Source organism: Pseudochaenichthys georgianus, chromosome 17 (assembly GCF_902827115.2).
Source record: "Pseudochaenichthys georgianus chromosome 17, fPseGeo1.2, whole genome shotgun sequence".
In the NCBI taxonomy this organism is placed as follows: domain Eukaryota; kingdom Metazoa; phylum Chordata; class Actinopteri; order Perciformes; family Channichthyidae; genus Pseudochaenichthys; species Pseudochaenichthys georgianus.
The window spans coordinates 16825037-16844749 of NC_047519.1; the positions used below are offsets into that span (position 1 = coordinate 16825037).

The following is a 19713-nucleotide window of genomic DNA, read 5'->3' on the forward strand; positions in this document are numbered from 1 at the left end:
CCCAATGGATATTGTGACATTTCCTCAGCCGCTGGGTCCCTACGGGGAACAGCAGCGGGATTTGCTGTGTCCAGTTTGTGCTTACGCACCTGTATGGACAGATCAGGGGTGTTTGTCATAATGACCAACTCCTGGTGTCCTGGGCTAACCCTTAAAGGGGGGCAAGCCGGTTACTAAGCAACGGCTCTCCCACTGTCGTGTGGAGGCTATTGCTTTGAGACCCTTACGAGTCAGAGTTTGCAGGCACCTTCGGGTCCGCGAGCTCTTTCAAATCAGGGTCTGGCTGCATCCTGGGCTCTGTCCAGGATGTCTCCCATCCAAGACATCTGTGCAGCGGCAAGCGGGTCTTCGCCGCTCACTTTTGTCCGCTTTTACAGGCTGGACGTCTCCGCTCCAAGCGTGGCCCGAGCAGTGCTGGGCACCTTGTTGAGTCAGGACTCCACCTGTTAAATTCCGGTTGGTCGGTGGTCTTCGAGATAAGCTCGTCTGGCAATACGGGAGCTACAATATCCCATAGTGAGACATCGAACGGAGTGTTATGAATGAGAACTATAGGTTACTTACGTAACCCCAGTCCTCAGAGTAACATGAAGTGAGATGTCTCACCAGACGGCCCAACCGACCAACCTTTGGAGACCAAGAGCGCGTGGTGAATGTGTAAAATATTTATAGCACATTGCATAGCCTTATGATAAGAGCATTCATCATGACATTTGGTCAGACATTTTTTGCGAGTTTCTCAGTGTTATTTCTGTCGTGACATGGGAACAGTGAAAGCCCTTGAAGAGCATCCAGCAAACAGAGCATCACACTGAGAGACTCTCCAACAATACACATAATGTGATCATATACTCTGTTTTATTAGAAAGGGAAGAGCTCCATATTATCTTATCTTAAAATGTATCTGAAACTTAAATGAATAACGTATGGTTGACTGATGTGTTTTTGAAGACAAATACATTGTTTCCTATGGTTACGCTTTCTAAAAGTCTCCCTTTTTAGCATTAAATAGTAGCATGAACAGATTGAAAGGGATACTGTGTAGCAATGTGAATAAACAATGTGTTTTATTTGTATTTAATTATTATTCACTATGTAATGTTAAACATATAACTGTGTTAATATAAATATATAAATGAACCTTGCTTGCAAAAACATTATGATGGGTTCAAAAACATGTAATAATGAACAGATGAATGGGGAACTTAACATTAGCCTTACTTGAGACTTAGCAATAGTGTACATCTTTGTAAAGCTTTCATCAAATAGTTGTGTTTCATGCTAGTAAACTGTATATGGTCCATGTTAAAAGATGAGTTTCTGCCCTTATCTGTTTTTTAGAAAAAGGTAGGTGTGATGAAGAACAGGGGAGTTATAAATCAGAACATAACTCTTGAATCACCACTACTTCAGTCAAAATGGCAAAGATTACATTTACTTCTTCTGGTTTATGAAAAGGTAAAAGCAAATGAAAAATGACAGCAAAGTGACAGATACGCCAGTCTCTGCTGATTGATCAATTGGTCCAAACATTACTGCCTTTCAGTCAGACTACTGTGGTAACCATTCCAAAGTATAAACTTCTATCTTTATCTCCTCGTATACAAAGCCTTTATATAACCCAGTGTTCACTTACCATTCATAATTAACATTGTTACCGATGTTCTCCTCGGTTAATTATATATTTATTTTATTATGTTTATTTGAGCATCATTGACACATGCATTTCCTTTAAAATATTAACTTATCTTAACATGAAATGAAATGCCAGTGTGTTCTGGCACACAATCGTATACCCGTAATCATTTAAATAATCCATATAAACATGTGAAGCTATACAAAAACTGGAAATGCCAAGTATTCATGTATTTAAAATAACGCTATCATATTGCTATGTGCATCAATTAATTGATAGAGATGTTAAACTACATCACTCAGCCTTATATATTAACAAACAAAATGTACTATAAAATGTTGAATCCTCTAAAAATACCGCAATATACTTATTCACAGGACAAAGAGACACACACACATGAATCTGTAAAGCAGGTGTTGCATGATTCCCAGCTGGTAACCAGGCAGGTGGTGCTTCTCTGAGGTGTGTGTGTGTGTGTGTGTGTGTGTGTGTGTGTGTGTGTGTGTGTGTGTGTGTGTGTGTGTGTGTGTGTGTGTGTGTGTGTGTGTGTGTGTGTGTGTGTGTGTGTGTGTGTGGTGTGTGTGTGTGTGTGTGTGTGTGTGTGTGTGTGTGTGTGTGTGTGTGTGTGTGTGTTGCATGCAAGTGTGGAGGGGTTGCTGGGGTCATTACTCTCCTCCCCCCATGCTCCTATCTCCTGCCCCAGAGAGAGACTTTCTCCACTGCTTCTTTGTTAATATGACAGGCCCTAATAGAATAAATAAGGTGCCTATTTTTACTTGGCCGCTGGCAGGGTGATCACACTTTACACACATACCAGCACGCAACACTGCGCTGTAGGTTGGTGGAGGGCTGAAACCTGACTCTGTGGGTGCCGTGCCGAGGTTGAAGAAGGAGGTCACAGTGATTTAATTGAGAGAGAAGGTAGAAGCTGGGGAGCCAGATACAGAGAGATAAAAAAACAAAACAAAGCTGTCGATAGAAAAATAACAGGAACATTAACATTAACAGGAAGTTATTAAAGTCTGGCTTTCTGTTTACTGCAGACGCACCTTTGCTTGTTCTCAATATTTTCAATTTGATCTGACATTTAACGATTTAACAAGCTCGATAATGTCACCTTTAGGTGCTTTTGAAGCACATTAATTTTTTAATTGGTGTTGGAGTGTTTTGAAAGGACTCCAAAGCAAGTCATTATTGGAAACAGTTTTTCAAGCAAGCTGGGCTTCAACAAAACTTCATGTGTGATAGTTCATTAAGTGAACGTCAGATGAGGGAAGCTAAATGCGGCTAATCATATTCACATCCGTATACTGTATGGTGATACAAATGAGATTTTAATTGTGGAAACATGACCTTCAGAATCTGTATGGTATCGGAGGCAGTTTTGAAGGCATATTTGGTTAAATTAACATCTTAATATCATATGCAATTAGAAAACTACAGACACACATGGGTAACATTTAAGAAATTACCAGCATACAGATGCTTGGTTATGTTGTAGATAATCTAGGAACATCTATATCTGTGATATTTCTCCATTGATTTGTTTCCTTGACATTCTCAAATTCACCTTATAATTTATCATTTTACTTAGTAAAATCAGTAATCCAGATTGGACTGCTACAGTACTTTAAGCACCTTTTAAAGCTCTTCAAAAAGTATGCATTCAAAACATGTTGTAGGCCACCTGGGTGCGACAATGACATAATGTCACATTCAATTAGCTGACCATTTACTTTACATGAAGTAACATGAGCATTACTTGAAGTCATGTCTCTGAGAAAATCATGTATGTATTTCCAATGTTCCATTATGTGTGAGTTGCTAACTGTCTCTGTCTGCTGCTTGATGCTGGGCCTATGGTGAGTTTATATGATGGTTTGTAAATGCGGAAAAGGCAGCTGGAGACAAAGAGTGAACCAAACACTGAAGTTGCCAGCTGGAAAACTAAAAGCAATGAGCCCAAGGAAGCCTCAAAGTCACTCACCTTATATTTCCACATACTTCATAATGCTGGCTTTTAACATGTTGGGTGTAGGGGGTCACCAGTACATGTGGCTGAAGGAAGTTCAGCACCACAGTCTACTGTATATTGAGGTAGATTGATAGGATTTTATCCTCTACATTTAATCGATAATTTGGAGATTAATGTATTAACTGAATCTCACATGCTAAATAAAGCTGATGCAACAGCCTTTAAAGGTGGCTTTATCTTTCCAATCAATTGGATTTACTTGATGTAATAAAGTGTTGCACCATGAACAGAGCTGAGGCTGCTTTCTCTCCGTTCGTGTCTGATCTCTGGCGTGGTAATCGAGGTCATTTGTCTGACAATAGGAAAGTTGTATCACAACCAAGTGCAGGGAAGAAGTGCTATTAATCACCCCGACGGCGACATGGCATGGTGGTTAAAAACACACTGCACACAGAATGACCACGGTTAATGGGCTATGGCCCCGTCTCTACAAACATGGCGGATACAGCAATGACAATCAATGCATGGCGTGTCCGAGTACAAATATCTGTGTGTGGGTGGGTGTGTTTTGCCTTAAAGTTTCTGGGTCATTAGGAACAACTGGTGTAAGTCTCCAATTAACTTTACAGACTGTGGCGTACTATGTGCTTCTTCCACCTACTGAGCTCCGGTCTGCTGATTTTAATTCACACTGGATGCACAACTGCCACAGCATATCAACGTTCCCCGGGATGTTTTTATCGATTTTGGATTAAAGGGATACTCTTCGCTCAAGGAGTGACTGTTTTATGTAACTGTGTAATTTTGTATTCATGATAATTCATAAAAGCAGATCCCAAAGTATTAGATTTTGTAAATTAGATTTTGCTCATCGTATAAACCACTTTGAAGCGTTACCATGACACACATAAGGTGAATGAAAATGTTTCTCTCTTGATGCAATACAAAATATCCTGTGCAGTACTGAAAAACATACCTACATATGTCTTTGGGTTCAAGAAAAGTGCTATAGAAATAAAATGTATTATTATTAGAGCCGGGACTCGATTAAAACAATTAATCTAATTCATTAGAGGCTTTGTAATTAATTAATCGAAATTAATCGCATTTTTAATCAAATATACATATTTGACCTGAGAACAGTGAGAAGCAATTTTCACATGGATTTTACTCCAAGTGGTCTACAGTCGAGTGCAATCCAGTGAGCCAGGGAGTTGGTTATTTTCTCAGACGTGGACTGACTTACTTATCCTGGCCCTGAAACCAGTCGTCTGGTTGAGTGTGGGTTGGGTCAGGGTGTGGTTCCTTGCACTCGGAGTCGGGCTAATGTCCACACTAGCTGCTACATGCTTTGCATTTAGGTGATACTATAGGCTTGATGTGCTGCGGTGATATGCAAATTATTGTTTGCATAATTTGCACACAACCGTGCTCTTATCGACGCTTCCATCCGTCCGTTTTTTAAAACAAAATTCCCATACACAGGGCCGACCAAAGCGGTCTCATCAGCTTGTTCGTTCATGTTTGACTATTGTTCACCGTGGTTTGTTGTTGTTTGAAGTCCCATGCTGAAGTCATGAACGTTAGTTGGTGCTCCAGTATAATCGGTACGCCTGAAACTCATCCAGTGAGAAACGTTCCGCTGTGCAAAAATAAGTGCGATTAAAGTGCGATTAAAATGCGTTCATTTTTTTAACCCGTTCATTTTTGTGTAATTAATTAATCTTAATTAACGCGTTAAAGTCCCGGCCCTAATTATTATTATTATTATTATTATACCGTATCAATTTTATATATCCTTAAAGGTGGGGTAGGTAAGTTTGAGAAACCGGCTCGAGATACACTTTTTGTTATATTCCATGGAATGCTCTTAACATCCCGATAGCAATGAATATCTTAAGTGCTTTGACAAATAATCCATAAAAAAATGTCATCTGTGGAAGCTGTAGTACTGTAGAAAGGACGACCAATCAGTTTAGCCGGCCTGGCTAAAATAACTGGATGGCCTACCTGCCTGTCAGCCTTCCATCTGTGCACAAACTTATCTTGTGCCCTCATTGGTCATGTGCACGTTCATGTGTGTTGGAGGAGGGGCTCTGTAAGGAAGTAGCAGATTTTTTCCGGCTGTGTATTTTCAAATTCTAGCGCACTCGAGCCGGTTTCTCAAACTTACCTACCTTTAACCATATACATAAATAAGCCTTTACACTGCAGGTGCAGAAAATGATCGGCCCGGCTTCACACTGAATATGGAAGGCGTCGGATATATGTGGAGCAAAGGGCGAGGACATGGATCATCAAACTCTCCTGTGAGCTCATTACTCCCTCCAAAAGGCCAGGACGTTTCCATGAAGCCAGGAAGAGATTAAGAAAGATGACTCTGATTTTGAGTTTTTGCCAATGGAATCTAGTTCCTTTCCTCGAAACGAATTGTCCTCTGCCAGGCTGAGACTAGCTTTTATTGAATCATATGAAACCTTCACAGGCCAATGTAATCACCTTGCTCTCTTTGTCCGTTTGTCAGGACAATACATTCTGGATAGATCTCGCAATACTTCAGTGTTTTTATCGTGGGGGCTGATAAAAACAGGAATGTTGGCTGAGGGAAATAATGTATGACCTCCTGTTACTATAACCTGGTCTAAAGCTAAGGTAGACATAGTTGTAAATGGGAATTTAATTAAATACAAAAGTGTAACAAAAACCCTGAGACATTTGAGAAAGGCAATTATTTTTTTCTTTTTACATGTCCACATTTTTATATCTGAGTACTTCTACTTTTAATCAAGTACAATATCTGAGTACTTCTACTTTTACTCAAGTACAAGATCTGAGTATTTCTGCTTTTAATCAAGTACAAGATCTGAGTACTTCTACTTTTACTCTAGTACAAGATCTGAGTGCTTCTACTTTTACTCAAGTACAAGATCTATACTTATACCACCTCCGTTTATAGCCTATGAAAAAAAAACTATTAGAAAACGAAGGCTAAAGCTAACGTTAGCAGATAGTGACAATGTATGCTAGCTAGCTAGCTCAACGATAATATTGCGACAGAAAAACTTTTCAGTGCACATCACACTCTGCGCTCCGACGCTCTGAACACCTGAACGGCCCGTTGTAACAGCTGTTCACCAGCGGTCCAGTCTGTACCACAGTGACTCCGGACCGCACAGTTAATATTAACGAACGCACCCGTAGGTAATGTGGCTGCTGAAGCTAGACCATCATCGCGGAGCAGCAGAGCCGACAGGCAGGAAGACTCGAGCAAACAGCTCGCGCTGCATTATAATATATAAAAAAAGAACACCATGCGTGTCATGATGGTACATAACAGCTCGCAGTCGCAGATTACTCCGGGTCCCAGACCCCCCCATACCCCACAAATATTTTTATTGCAGATCTACATGAATCACACAAACGACCTATTTTGTATTCAAAACGGCGAATTTCGCTGAAAGGTGAGTGATTTTCATGCCTGTTATTAAATAATAATTTACAGTTCTTATTTGTGTTGCATTTGTGGATAAAACCCAAAGAACATGTAGGATATAAATACTGGTCAGATATCCACCATATATTTGAGTGATTGTTGTCTCTCTTGGAGAAATGAAATTGCAACATCAAATACAAAAGTTAATCTGAAACAAACTCAAATACCATAATGAAATTAATCCACAAATTATGATTGTTGTTATAACTTAAATGTTATACCTGGAAACACAAATACACAACCACCAATTATTTAATATGCTCGTCTCTTGTCCTGGGTGGTAGATTACGTCACTTCCGCCACCTAAAACCCAGGAGGGGATCTAGCCGCCACTGCACTAGCTAACGCTACATTAGCAAAACAAACGCTATTTTTTTGGCAAAAGGTGCAGTATGGACCTACAAGCCGTGTGTCAGCGCGCTGCGGCCAGACTAGACAAGTTGGCCGAGAAAATCTCCGGTTCCGGCTGCAGCTCAGGCTCAGCCAACCCAGAATTTCGGCCAGCAGTCGAGGAAGAAGAAGCGAGCGGCGTGACAGCCCCTCCTTCTCCCCTCCGTGAATGTGTTCCCGCTGCCTCGAGAGATGCCTAAACGCCATCCTCAAGTCCGCACAAACACATGTCACACGTTGGTTGATTCCTCTGTCATTAAACAGTTGCCGCTGACGCATCCAGGCTTCAGGCCGAGGGCGCAGCTCAAAAAAATGAATAGAAAATCAATAAAACCAATTTTCTCCCCTTTTGAGAGCAGCAACGGCATCTCTCAAAAGGCGGATTATTGACGGGTCTGTGAAGGCACCACCGCCACGCGCAGTGCCGGCTGGAGCTGTAAGCGTGACATCTCAGCTGGCTCTAAGGAGCATGCAGCAGGAGATACTCACGACACCCAAGCTGCCTCGAACTCTGCTCGGTTTAAAACACCGAAGACGCAGAGGTCGCAGCCCATCCCGAGTCCCCAGCCCAGGCTGGAGACGAGGGCAAGTTGGCCGAGAAAATCTCCGGTTCCGGCTGCAGCTCAGGCTCAGCCAACCCAGAATTTCGGCCAGCAGTCGAGGAAGAAGAAGCGAGCGGCGTGACAGCCCCTCCTTCTCCCCTCCGTGAATGTATTCCCGCCGCCTCGAGAGATGCCTCAACGTCATCCTCAAGTCCGCATAAAACACATGTCACATCTTTCTGTCTGAATAAACCATTTTCCGCTGACGCATCCAGGCTCCGGCCAAGGGCGCAGCTCAAAGAAAATGAAAAGAAAGACAATAAACAGTCCGTTAACTATAAATCCCCTTCTGAGAGCAGCTACGGCCTCTCTCAAAAGGCGGATAATAAACGGGTCTGTGAAGGCACCACCGCCACGCGCATGCACAGTGCCGGTTGGGGCTTTAAGGGCACTACCGCCACGTGCGTACGCAGTGCCGGCTAGAGCTGTAAAGAACGGCCCGTCAATCCTTCCCCTTTCAAGAGCAGCTATGGCATCTCTCAAAGGACGGATTATTGACGGGTCCGTGAAGCCACCGCCACACACATGCGCAGTGCCGGCCGGGGCTTTAAGGGCACCACCGGCACGCGCAGGCCCAGTGCTGACTGGAGCCGTGAGGGCACCACCGGCTCACACATGCGCAGTACCGGCTGGAGCTGTAAAGGCACCTCCGTCACGCACATGCGCAGTGCCGGTCGGAGCCATAAGAGTGACATCCCAGCTGGCTCTAAGGAGCATACATCAGGAGATACTCACGATGTCTGCCTGGGCTTCTCAAAACAGTTATAATGTATCTGTTTTCACAAACCCAGAGAGAGTCAACCCACATTCTAGGAGAGAGATTCTCTCTCTCCTAGAAAGAAGGGGTTTATCTATAAAACCCACCGAGCGGAGTCAGATTACGGAGGAAAATGTCCTCGTAAAGCACCCGCTCAACATGGGCCTCATAATAAAACTAAACCCCGAACGCCACGGCGTACGGAGAGTTTTGGTTATTATGAAATGCGTAGTGGCACTACACCCGACTTTTCCAGTGCGGGACGCGCCTACGGGTGCAGTCCTTTCACGGAAGGTGGTCACCACGGACGCAGGTCAGACGGGCTGACAGGGGACTTACGAAGGTCGCCCGGTGAGAGGTCTCTAGAACAGTGACTTCCAGCGGGCACGCGTAAATTATCTGGAGCTTTTAGCGGTGTTCCCCACCCAAAAATGCTTCCTGCCTTCTCTCAGAGGACTTCATGTCCCCGTGAGGATAGACAACACGATATGGTGTATGAACCGCCAGTGGAGTTGGCGTTGTCTCCAGTCACACACACTGGCACACAAACTGATCCCTTGGAGCGGCAGACGTCTCCTCTCTCTGAGAACGACACAAGTACCGGGTGTTATGCACCTAGGGACAGAATTACTGTCAAAGGGTGCACCACTCTATGCAGACTGGACTCCTCATCCAAGGATCGAGAGTCCGCTGTGGGTGCGTTACGGCGGAGCCGCGTTAAATCTGTTTGCAAGGGGAGAAAATGCTCAATGACAGCTGTTCTCTTTAATGCACGATTTAAACGCACCGTTAGGCGGGGACGCACTCGCACACGATTGACCTCCGGGTCCTCTGTACACGTTCCCACCCCTGGTTCTGTTCCCCTTAACTCCGGCCAGAGTGAAGGAGCAACGCCACACACTTACTCTGATGTTTCCACCCTAGCCCGCAATATACGGGCTGGCGGGGATATATCGGGGGGGGGCGATCCTTCACCCACGCCCAGAGCGCGGGGCACTATGGGCCTGACCCGTGAGTGGTACAATCTGAATACAGTGGAACTCCCTCAGAAGGTGATAAACACTATTCAGAGTGCGAGAGCTTCCTCCACCAGGTCTCTTTACGACTGTAAGTGGAGGGTGTTTGAGGAGTGGTGCCTTCAAGAAGGGCACATCTCTTTTCAATGTCCTGTCGGGGTGATTTTATCATTCCTACAGGACTTGATCGATAAACACAGAGCTTTTTCCACGATCAAGGTGTACCTGGCTGCTATTGCTGCATGCCATGTGGGCTTTGAGGGTAAGACGGCTAGCCAACATCCTTTGGTTTGCCGTTTTATGAAGGGAGCGCGCAGGCTCCTCCCTGTCTCCAGGTCGCTGGTGCCCTTATGGGACCTGGCAGTGGTTTTAAATGGGCTCAAAATGACCCCATTTGAACCCCTGGAAGGAGCTGACATGAAACACAGGATCTATTGTGTCCAGTCCGGGCTTTGCACACATATATGGACAGATCAAAAGAGCTTCGTCTTAATGACCAACTCTTCGTGTCCTGGGCTAAACCTCACAAGGGTAAGCCTGTTACTAAGCAACGACTATCCCACTGGATCGTGGAGGCGATTGCTTTGGCCTATACGAGTCAGAATCTGCAAGCACCTTCAGGTCTGCGGGCTCACTCGACTCGGGGCCTGGCTACATCCTGGGCTTTGTTCAAGGGTGTTTCCATCCAGGATATCTGTGCAGCGGCGAGCTGGTCTTCGCCGCTCACTTTTGTCCGCTTTTACAGGCTGGACGTCTCCGCTCCAAGTGTGGCCCGAGCAGTGCTGGGCACCTTGTTCAGTCGGGACTCCACCTGTTAAATTCTGGTTGATCGGTGATCTTCGAGATAAGCTCGTCTGGCAATACGGGAGCTACAATATCCCATAGTGAGACATCGAACGGAGTGTTATGAATGAGAACTATAGGTTACTTACGTAACCCCAGTTGTCAGAGTAACATGAAGTGAGATGTCTCACCAGACGGCCCTCCTTGCTATGGTGAAGCGAGAAGAGGTGCTTATTTTGAATGACGCATGCGTCGTGGCGCAGGCTACTTATAGGGGGTGATTTCCCCTGACGTTGACGTCAAGAATCACCGGCCAATCAGGATTGGCGTAATGAGATTGATGCTTCTGTTTGCTCCGCGATGAGGCGCATCCCATAGTGAGACATCTCACTTCATGTTACTCTGAGCACTGGGGTTACGTAAGTAACCTATAGTTTCTGACTGCCGCTAGCTTGGTTGCTAGGTTACTAGCTGGGTGTTCTCCGATAAGGGGCCGGGGGAAACAAAGTTAGTGATTACTGGTTCCATGTTGATTTAATTCAATACAAATTGTTGGGGGAACTGAAAGGCTATTACCGTACTGGTTACTTTGCAGCCCGAACATTTCCCCCAAAACAAAAAAGCCGGATAACTGGATGGCCTACCCATAGATGTATATATAAACACTAGGTGACTCACCCGCGCTGCTGGCCAATGGAGACCGACGTTGCCACGTGGCGGCCATCTTGCCACAGGCAGCACGCTCATTCATAACATTATGTTTATGGTGCACTATTGAAATAACCGTAGATTGCTCAATTTTCAAACAATTTTCAAACGGTTTGGTTTGTTATAAACATCAAATATGTAGTTATGATACTGCATACTGCATACTTATACACTTATTTTTTTTTCAACATGTCTTGTTGTCTCCTGTATCATAGCCATGCTAATAACGTTTATAATAAACCAAACCGTTTGCAAACCAGTCAATAATTCAGCGAGTTAAGAGTATTTTTGTGCAGATAACTCACCCTACAACAGCTGTACAGTAGCAGTAGTTGTTGACTGTGGCAAGATGGCCGCCGGTGAGCTACGCTGGCGACTCCCCCTTGAGCCATCTAGTGTTTATATATATATCTATGGGCCTACCTGCCTGTCAGCCTTCCATCTCTTGCAAACTTATCTCGTGCCCTCATTGGTCATGTGTGCGCTCGTGTGTGTTGGAGGAGGGGCTCTGTAAGGAAGTCTGAAGGAAGGGGCAGATTTTTTTCGGCTTCATACTTTCAAATTATAGCGCACTCGAGCTGGTTTCTCCATTCTTACCTAACCTACCTTTAACTTTTTAGAACTTAATGTCTTAATTATATATAAAATATATATGCTTGCCCGTTCACAATTAATACATTTCTGCATGTTCAGCTAAGCTATTCCCTGAATACAAAAAAGTGACACAAGCAGTTAATTGAGAATCATAAATTGGAAGTAAATGGACTGAACCCCTTTTCTCTATTTTCTCTCACATTATGTTTGTATTAAAGGTGGGGTAGGTACGTTTCAGAAACCGGCTCGAGATACACTTTTTGTTATATTCCATGGAATGCTCTTAACATCCCGATAGCAATGAATATCTTAAGTGCTTTGACAAAAAATCCATAAAAAAATGTCATCTGTAGAAGCCGTAATACTGTAAAAAGTACAACCAATCCGTATTACGGCATTATGAATACTACGACATAATGATTGGATGGCCTACCTGCCTGTCAGCCTTCCATCGGGGCACAAACTTATCTCATGCCCTCATTGGTCATGTGCACGTTCGTGTGTGTTGGAGGAGGGGCTCTGTAAGGAAGTGGCAGATTTTCTCCGGTTGTGTATTTTCAAATTCTAGCGATCTCGAGCCGGTTTCTCAAACTTACCTACCCCACCTTTAATGTTAAAATAGTCTACACACGTCTGTATAACACAAGTTGTGTGATCTGTAACTGTATTGTATCTAACTGTTAACTTCCCCCTGGACATTGAAGTTGAAGGCTACAGTAGAAACAGATCAACAGTAAAATCAGGAAATTGTAACCATAACATTAAATATTTAAGCACATTTTGTTACCCATGTTTTATTTCGGATGAGTTAACAAAACGCAGACACGCTGTCCATCAATATTACGAATGTTTAAATAAAGTCAAATAAACAACAATATAGATACTATAAGTAAAAACACATAGAGCTTAGGACAGCAGGAACTCTTTTCAGTACACTATCACCAATCAAAAAAAGAAAAAAAAACTTAGAATGATACAGAAAAAATAACAATTATTGTGTCCAAGAACAAAGCTTAGAAGTGTAGAATGTTTTGATTGTTTTGAAATTAGGGCTGTCAGTCGATTAAAATATTTAATCGTGATTAATCGCATGATTATCCATTCATGTAGTTAATCGCGATTAATCGCAAATGAATCGCACATTTGTATTTGTATTTGTATTGTATCTGTTCTAAATGTACCTTAGAGGAATATTTGTCAAGTTTGTAATACTCTTATCAACATATGAGTGGACAAATATGCTTTATGCAAATGTTTATTATCATTTGAACAATGACAAATATTTCCATGAATATTAAACACAACAACCTCTGAACATTACAAATATTCACCTCAATTCAACCTGGAACCTCTCATACAATAATACAATACAAAGTGTGTGTGTGTGTGTGTGTTCGTTGGAGCTATGTGCAACTCAAGGCATATGCTCGAACGTGAGCTGCCTGGACGCTGCAATCATGTTACGCGCACTATCCGTGCTGAGTGTGCTGACTTTTCGTCCCAGTGTCCCACTGTCTGGCTACCTGCATAAAGTCAAGTGCTCGGCGCAGTTGTCGGCGAAATGTCGACTCTGTTTTCATTTAAACAGCTCCTTATATCCGTTAGCGCAGCTAGCTAGCACCAGATGCTAACAACAACAATACACGTAAGGTCTCTCTCTCACTCGAGCCACACATACACACACCCTCCCGGTCCTCCCGAGGGCCAGTCGGTGCCTGCCGGTGAGCGTGGAAGTGTGGTCTGCCGCAAGCAGGCAGCAGGAGCGTAATGCACTTTTCATGAGGGTGGGGAAACTCAGTCATCTAATGCCATATGTCAGCGCGGAGGTAACTGGGAGATAACGGTGGCGCGCAGCATGGGTGTCCTTGCACTAAGTAATGGAAGGGAAGAAAAGTGGCAGAGGCAAACGAAGAGCACAACAGCTGACAGTTTGGAGTTATTGAGTTGAAACGGCGGGGAGAGAAGTACACTTTCTTATCTATGCTGATAAAACAAGGACATAAAGACTGATGGCTGACATATGGTGGCATTTTGATTAATAAGACAAAGAGCAAAGATGCTGATTCTTTGATTGTTCACTTTAGTAAAAGTGGTTCAAGTCCTTCTGGAGAGTGCTTGTATAGTTTACTGTAGTTGCTTGAGATAGAACAATGGTGATTATGGTGCCAAGACAAACTCAACAGAACTACAACACACACTCTCTAGTGTGAGTTGTGCCATTGGCTGTGTAATGTATTTAACATGTATCGTGAAGACAATGCCAGGATATCAGTCAAATACGTTGTTACTGTACCATACATTTTTCTGGTATCAGTAATTTACTTCACTACTTATTTTTCTGACAACTTTTTACTTTTACTTCTTACATTTTGAACACAAATACCTGTACTTTCTACTTCATACATTTTCAAAACAGGCTCGTTATTTTTGTTGTAATCTGCGTTTGGTGGCGTGATCATTATTATTTAGAGTCATTGTGTGCCTATTGATTTTAACACAATCCGTGTATCCATCATTTCCTGGTCTTCTCTAAAGAAGAGGGACCAATGAAAACCGTTGTTCAGCATTGAAACATTCATTAGCTAACAATTACATTATTGTTCCATTAATATAAAGGGAGGTCAGTTACTCTTTAAAACAATTGGTAGTCATGGGTACATTTTACTTAAGTACATTACGAAGCCCATACTTCTTTACTTTTACTTGAGTACATAAGTTTAGTCAGAACTTCTACTTTTACCAGAGTATTTTTAAACACAAGTATCTGTACTTCTACTTGAGTAAAGGATGTGTGTACTTTTGCCATCTCTGCTCATGGCATCCGTCTTAAAATTAAGTCCAAACAGAAGCAGCTGTACATGAACCTTGAAAATCAAGCATCTTTGTATTGCTACAGGTGTGTTGAAAATCAGCCATCATTCAAATCCACCATGTCCTGTAAAAGCTCCGCCAAAGCGATCTACAAGAAGTATTTCCGTTTAGAATGCAGACCAAAAACCGAATAGTTTTTGGTCTGGCCATTGTTTGGATGGTCAAACACACACATAGGAATTCATGAAAGAATGCCACCCTGGGATCCCAGTCAAATCTCTTCACAACCAAAAATAAAGGGAATGTAATAGGGGCTTTGTAAAAAATAGTTCCCATGTGATGATTTCTCCAGGCATGAATGTATTACATTATTGAAGTATCCTCAAGAGCACTGCCAATTCTAGAATTTGAACATAATAATCCAGAACACCCTACACCCACACACACTGCAATAATCGACTGTGTTCCTTATATATTATACACAGTCACAAACACAGACCTCACCCTTGATGCTCAGGCCAAAACAATTACGCTTCATTTTTTATAAATATCATTCCTTGTGTGTGTGTCCTACCTTTGCTGATGTCCTGGTACTCGAGCCACAGCTGTCTCTGGACCTGTTTGTTGGGGTACCAGATGGTGCAGGACTCCTGGAAGCCGTACACCGCCTCCTGAACATAATGGTTCCCAAACTCCCTGAGGATGGAGACAAAGTCGCTCCGCTGCGTTGCCCCGTCCAGAGAATGGATGGCCGAGCTGAAAGCTGGGTAGAAGAAAAAAAAGGTATCCAAATGAGAAACAAAAGATATAACCGAATGCAAAGATATATGCATTTTGTTTACTCAGCTGTATCTGGCACACAAATGCCTCTTTTCAAGATGTAAGGGTTTTATCACTAAGGCGAATAAAGCTGTTGAGCCTCACAGGATCTTCATGGATCATATATAAATGCAGCTGAGACCTTGGTATGGATTATTGGTAACCCTGACTATAACTACTAGTGATTCCTACTGTTCATATCCTGCAATATGCTTATGGGGGCGGGGGAAATAATCGATACAGCATAGTATCGCAATACTTTGCGTGGCGATATTGTATTGATACACGGACGGCAAGTATTGATATTTTATTATATAAACTGTAGCATATCCCTCCGAAATATGGTCGTACACTTGACTGATGATTTCTAATTTATTGAAAACTCAAAAAAAACAATGTAAAGCTATACGACGACGCAAAACAACAAATACATTCAAGCTACATCCATATGAGCATTACTTTAGAATACCATTAAACAAGTGAACTTAAAATAGTTAATAAAGTTATAATACAATATATAAATACATTAAGACACAAAGCACATTTAGTATATAGTTAACACTAATAGTGTGACTCTTCGGGGGGTGCTAATACATAATTAGCATATCGTAGAATTGCAATAATATCGTATCGAGGCTTAAGTATCGCCATGGTATCGTATCGCGGGGAGCCATGGTGATTCGCACCCCTAATGCCTATTCTCATCTTTAGTTATAATCTTTTTAGTTGCCTACTGTAATTATTATTAGTTATCCATTTAAATGTACTTGAGATAAGAAAAGAAGAAGCCTATAATGTGCAATAAAGGATGTCAGACAAATGTCTTGCAGGAGATATAGGGTAAATTATTGTATGATATGAGGGATGAGGTAGCAATGGGATTACTTTGAGCTAGTATGACCAAAACAATCAATTTGCATGACTATTTCAACCATCTATTTTAAAATGGAAATGGAAATAAAGACATTTAAACTCTTTAATAATGCACTTCAATATTAAAAAGCTTAGGTTTTCCTGTTTTAATCCATGTTTGTCACACTTTTTAAAAAGGCACTATTTGAATTACCAGCATGCAGTAGCAGTTTTGTCTGGTGTCTGGCACAAAGTGTCTTAAACAGGTTTAGTGGATATGTGAGCTCACTGCTTACTATTCATGAAACCTTTCAACCGCACAGTGCGGATCTACAGTGACCACCCACAGACCTGGAGCACAGGCTCACAAAAAACGAATTAGTTTGTGTGTAATGTAACATAGCCCAAACACTTTGAAGATGTTTCATAATGCCGGATGAAGGGTCAGAATCAGAATACCTTATGAAAACAGATGATAGCAAAATGTGTACATAATACAGCTTGCAACACTAGGCAAAACAAATGTTGATCATCCAGCTGCAAACGTTGTACTGTAGCTCTGTCTTTATATTCATATCACCTTATTTTTCATACTCTATCAGTTGATCTTCACTCATAGAAAAAGTGCATTTAAAGTTTGATGTCGATCACAAAAAGAGTTACAGCTAATAATGGCCAGAGTAACATGTGGTGCCAATATGGGGCTTTATATATAATTATATATAAGATAGCCAAGTAAGGTTGTATGATAACCATCAAAACCGTTGAGTTTATTGAATAGGGCACAGCGCTTTCTTTTATACATAGTGACAAGGAAGCTAAGCGCACACCATTAGACACAGGTCCATTCGACTCATTTCCATTAGAAACGTGTCCATTAGACACACGTGCACTTCTACGTATGTTGTCGGCCAACATGCCATCTGAATCCTTTTAGCCTGAGTCTGTTAGTGTTTATTATGGTATCTTGTACCATTGACATTCCCTGGTTGAAATGAAACTCTAGACCCATATTGCTAAGTTCAGTTATTGTTCATTGATTTCCTCTTTAGTTTCGTTGTGAAATGTTATAGTTGCCTTCAGACAGCAAATACATATCACACTGTCTCTATATTTGAAATTCTTACCATGTTTTTACTATAGTCGTAAGGAAGAAGAAGAAGATGGACCTTTATTGATCCCCGAGGGGGAAATTCAGTTTCCAAAACAAAACCCTACCCACTGTGAGTTGTATTGTGTGGATTTGCAATTGTTGTTTGAATGTTTTCCTTAAAAAAACAAAGGAATTCTCGCTTTCAATCACTGTATATGTATTTCTAAATAAGGTTAAGAATCCACTTGCATCACATAGAGCCTAATCTCTGACTGGATATGACAACCCCATCGGCAGTAGTGTGGCAGGAGATGTTACAACGACTCAAAGGTTAAATATTACTATTTCCCTCTTTATTTAGACCAGGATAAGTGGTGGTAAAAACCTCGGGGTCAAGGATATTTGTATAGCTCATTTAGACAGAAAATCTCCCTTGGGGTTTTAATGTCCTAGCAGAGACCTAAACTGAAATGACAGCTTTTTTTACCCACAATGGTGAAATAAAGCACTACTACTGCTGCATTCACATTATGCTCGGTAAAACAGCTCTGTGCTGACGTTGCATTTCTATGGAGACGGAGGTGCCGCTAGTTTGATGTGAAACAAATCAGATGACAGCTGTATGTAGCAGCGCAAGCTAGCAGCGGATGTAACCATATCATTGAAACTAACTAGCTTTTTCCCTGTAAGGCACCCAACCTCGCGTTGAGCAAAGGGCACATCCTGTATCAGCAACTATAGGGTAATGTAATGGGTACATACTTGAAAACAAACAGGATAAACATATCTGTGGATTCAACACACTATGCCACAGAATTAAATCATGACATGTAGGAGAAAGTATGTGATATGTCACATTGACCATCATTTAGAAAATATGATCCTTTCTTAGTAAATAGTGGGAAACAAAAGTGCAATAGCAATTCATCATTATCATTTCCATGCAGTATTAATATCTCAGCAATCACGCTCTGCTTGTTTTTACTTCTCCTCCAAAATTAAATTAGGAGGCCACTGAAGTGAGAGACAGAAAGCGCCGTGAGGATGAGCAATGGGGGCTTCGCTATCAGACGTCAAAAAAACAGTAGCATCAACCATTTGGTGGAATTATGATGAGCTAAAGTGGTAAATGGGAGTGAACAAATATATATATTCGGAGGGTGCCGAGTTGCTTCAGATTGAAAACAGAAAGCAGACATGGCAGCCACTTTCAAACCACAGCAGCACCATTGGAAATGCATTAGAGGTGTCATGGCTGTATTTACAGTAAGCTAGCGGCACTTATCAGAATGGAAACTATTTATGATGGATTTATGAATAATGCATGCACCTGAAACATGATCAAAATCCAAATTATCAGATGACACTTCCAGCAAGGCAACATGAATAAATGTGATATTTCAACAGATTGTACATCCTTCACCCTTTACTTCACACTGCCAACAGGACAATGCAAGTTATCTAGTGTGGCAAATACAAAAATAAAAAGGCGGATATATTTTTCTAGAATAAAACATTTAGTACTGAGAAGCCCATGGGGAATAGTCAGTCAAATCCTCGATGTGTCAGCAACAAGGAGCAGCCTTCAGAAGAAGTGTTGCTTGACTAAATACCTATCCACAGTTATCTTATTCTGTGAAGTTTCCATGGCAGGCGCTGTCAGAACGTCTTGGTCTTGCCATGGATACAAAGCTTTGTGATAAATGAAAGGCTATCAGAGGGACAGAGACAAAACAAGAGGAATGAAGTGACATACATGTCTCTGAATCAGAACTACTATCTATCTAGCTGTGTTTATCTGTCATCATACGGGCATGCAGCAGTCACTTTTTAACTCTAAACACGGCTCTATGACATAAACTAAACCGTTTTCAGCTTCTTTTACACACCAATCAAAATATGAGGGATTAAGTATGCCGGTTGATAGACCCATTGTCCAAATATCGTTACAAATTAGTTGTATAATATGAATAAAAGTCAGTGGCACATGAAAACTCGTCCAACAACTGCCACTATCACATACCTTCTTACATCTATTATACAATTAGTTTAGTAGTCTATTTCACATTAATTACAGGGAACTTCCATGTATTCAGGTACTGACATGCAATACTATGTTATTATTTGCTATGTGAAGTATAAACATAACTATATAGCACCCCATTATAATGCCATGGGTTTAGC

General features: G+C 41.9%; 1 protein-coding gene across 10 annotated transcripts in view; it reads right to left on the bottom strand.

Annotated features, from left to right (window-relative positions):
• Nucleotides 1-19713, bottom strand: part of astn1 (astrotactin 1) — a 493901-nt gene that overhangs the window by 205060 nt on the left and 269128 nt on the right. For all 10 annotated transcript variants that reach the window (XM_034105004.2, XM_034105002.2, XM_034104998.2 and 7 more), the window contains one exon: nucleotides 15340-15528. In XM_034105004.2, coding sequence (XP_033960895.1) covers nucleotides 15340-15528 — 189 coding nt within the window. The remainder of the gene's footprint in view (nucleotides 1-15339; nucleotides 15529-19713) is intronic.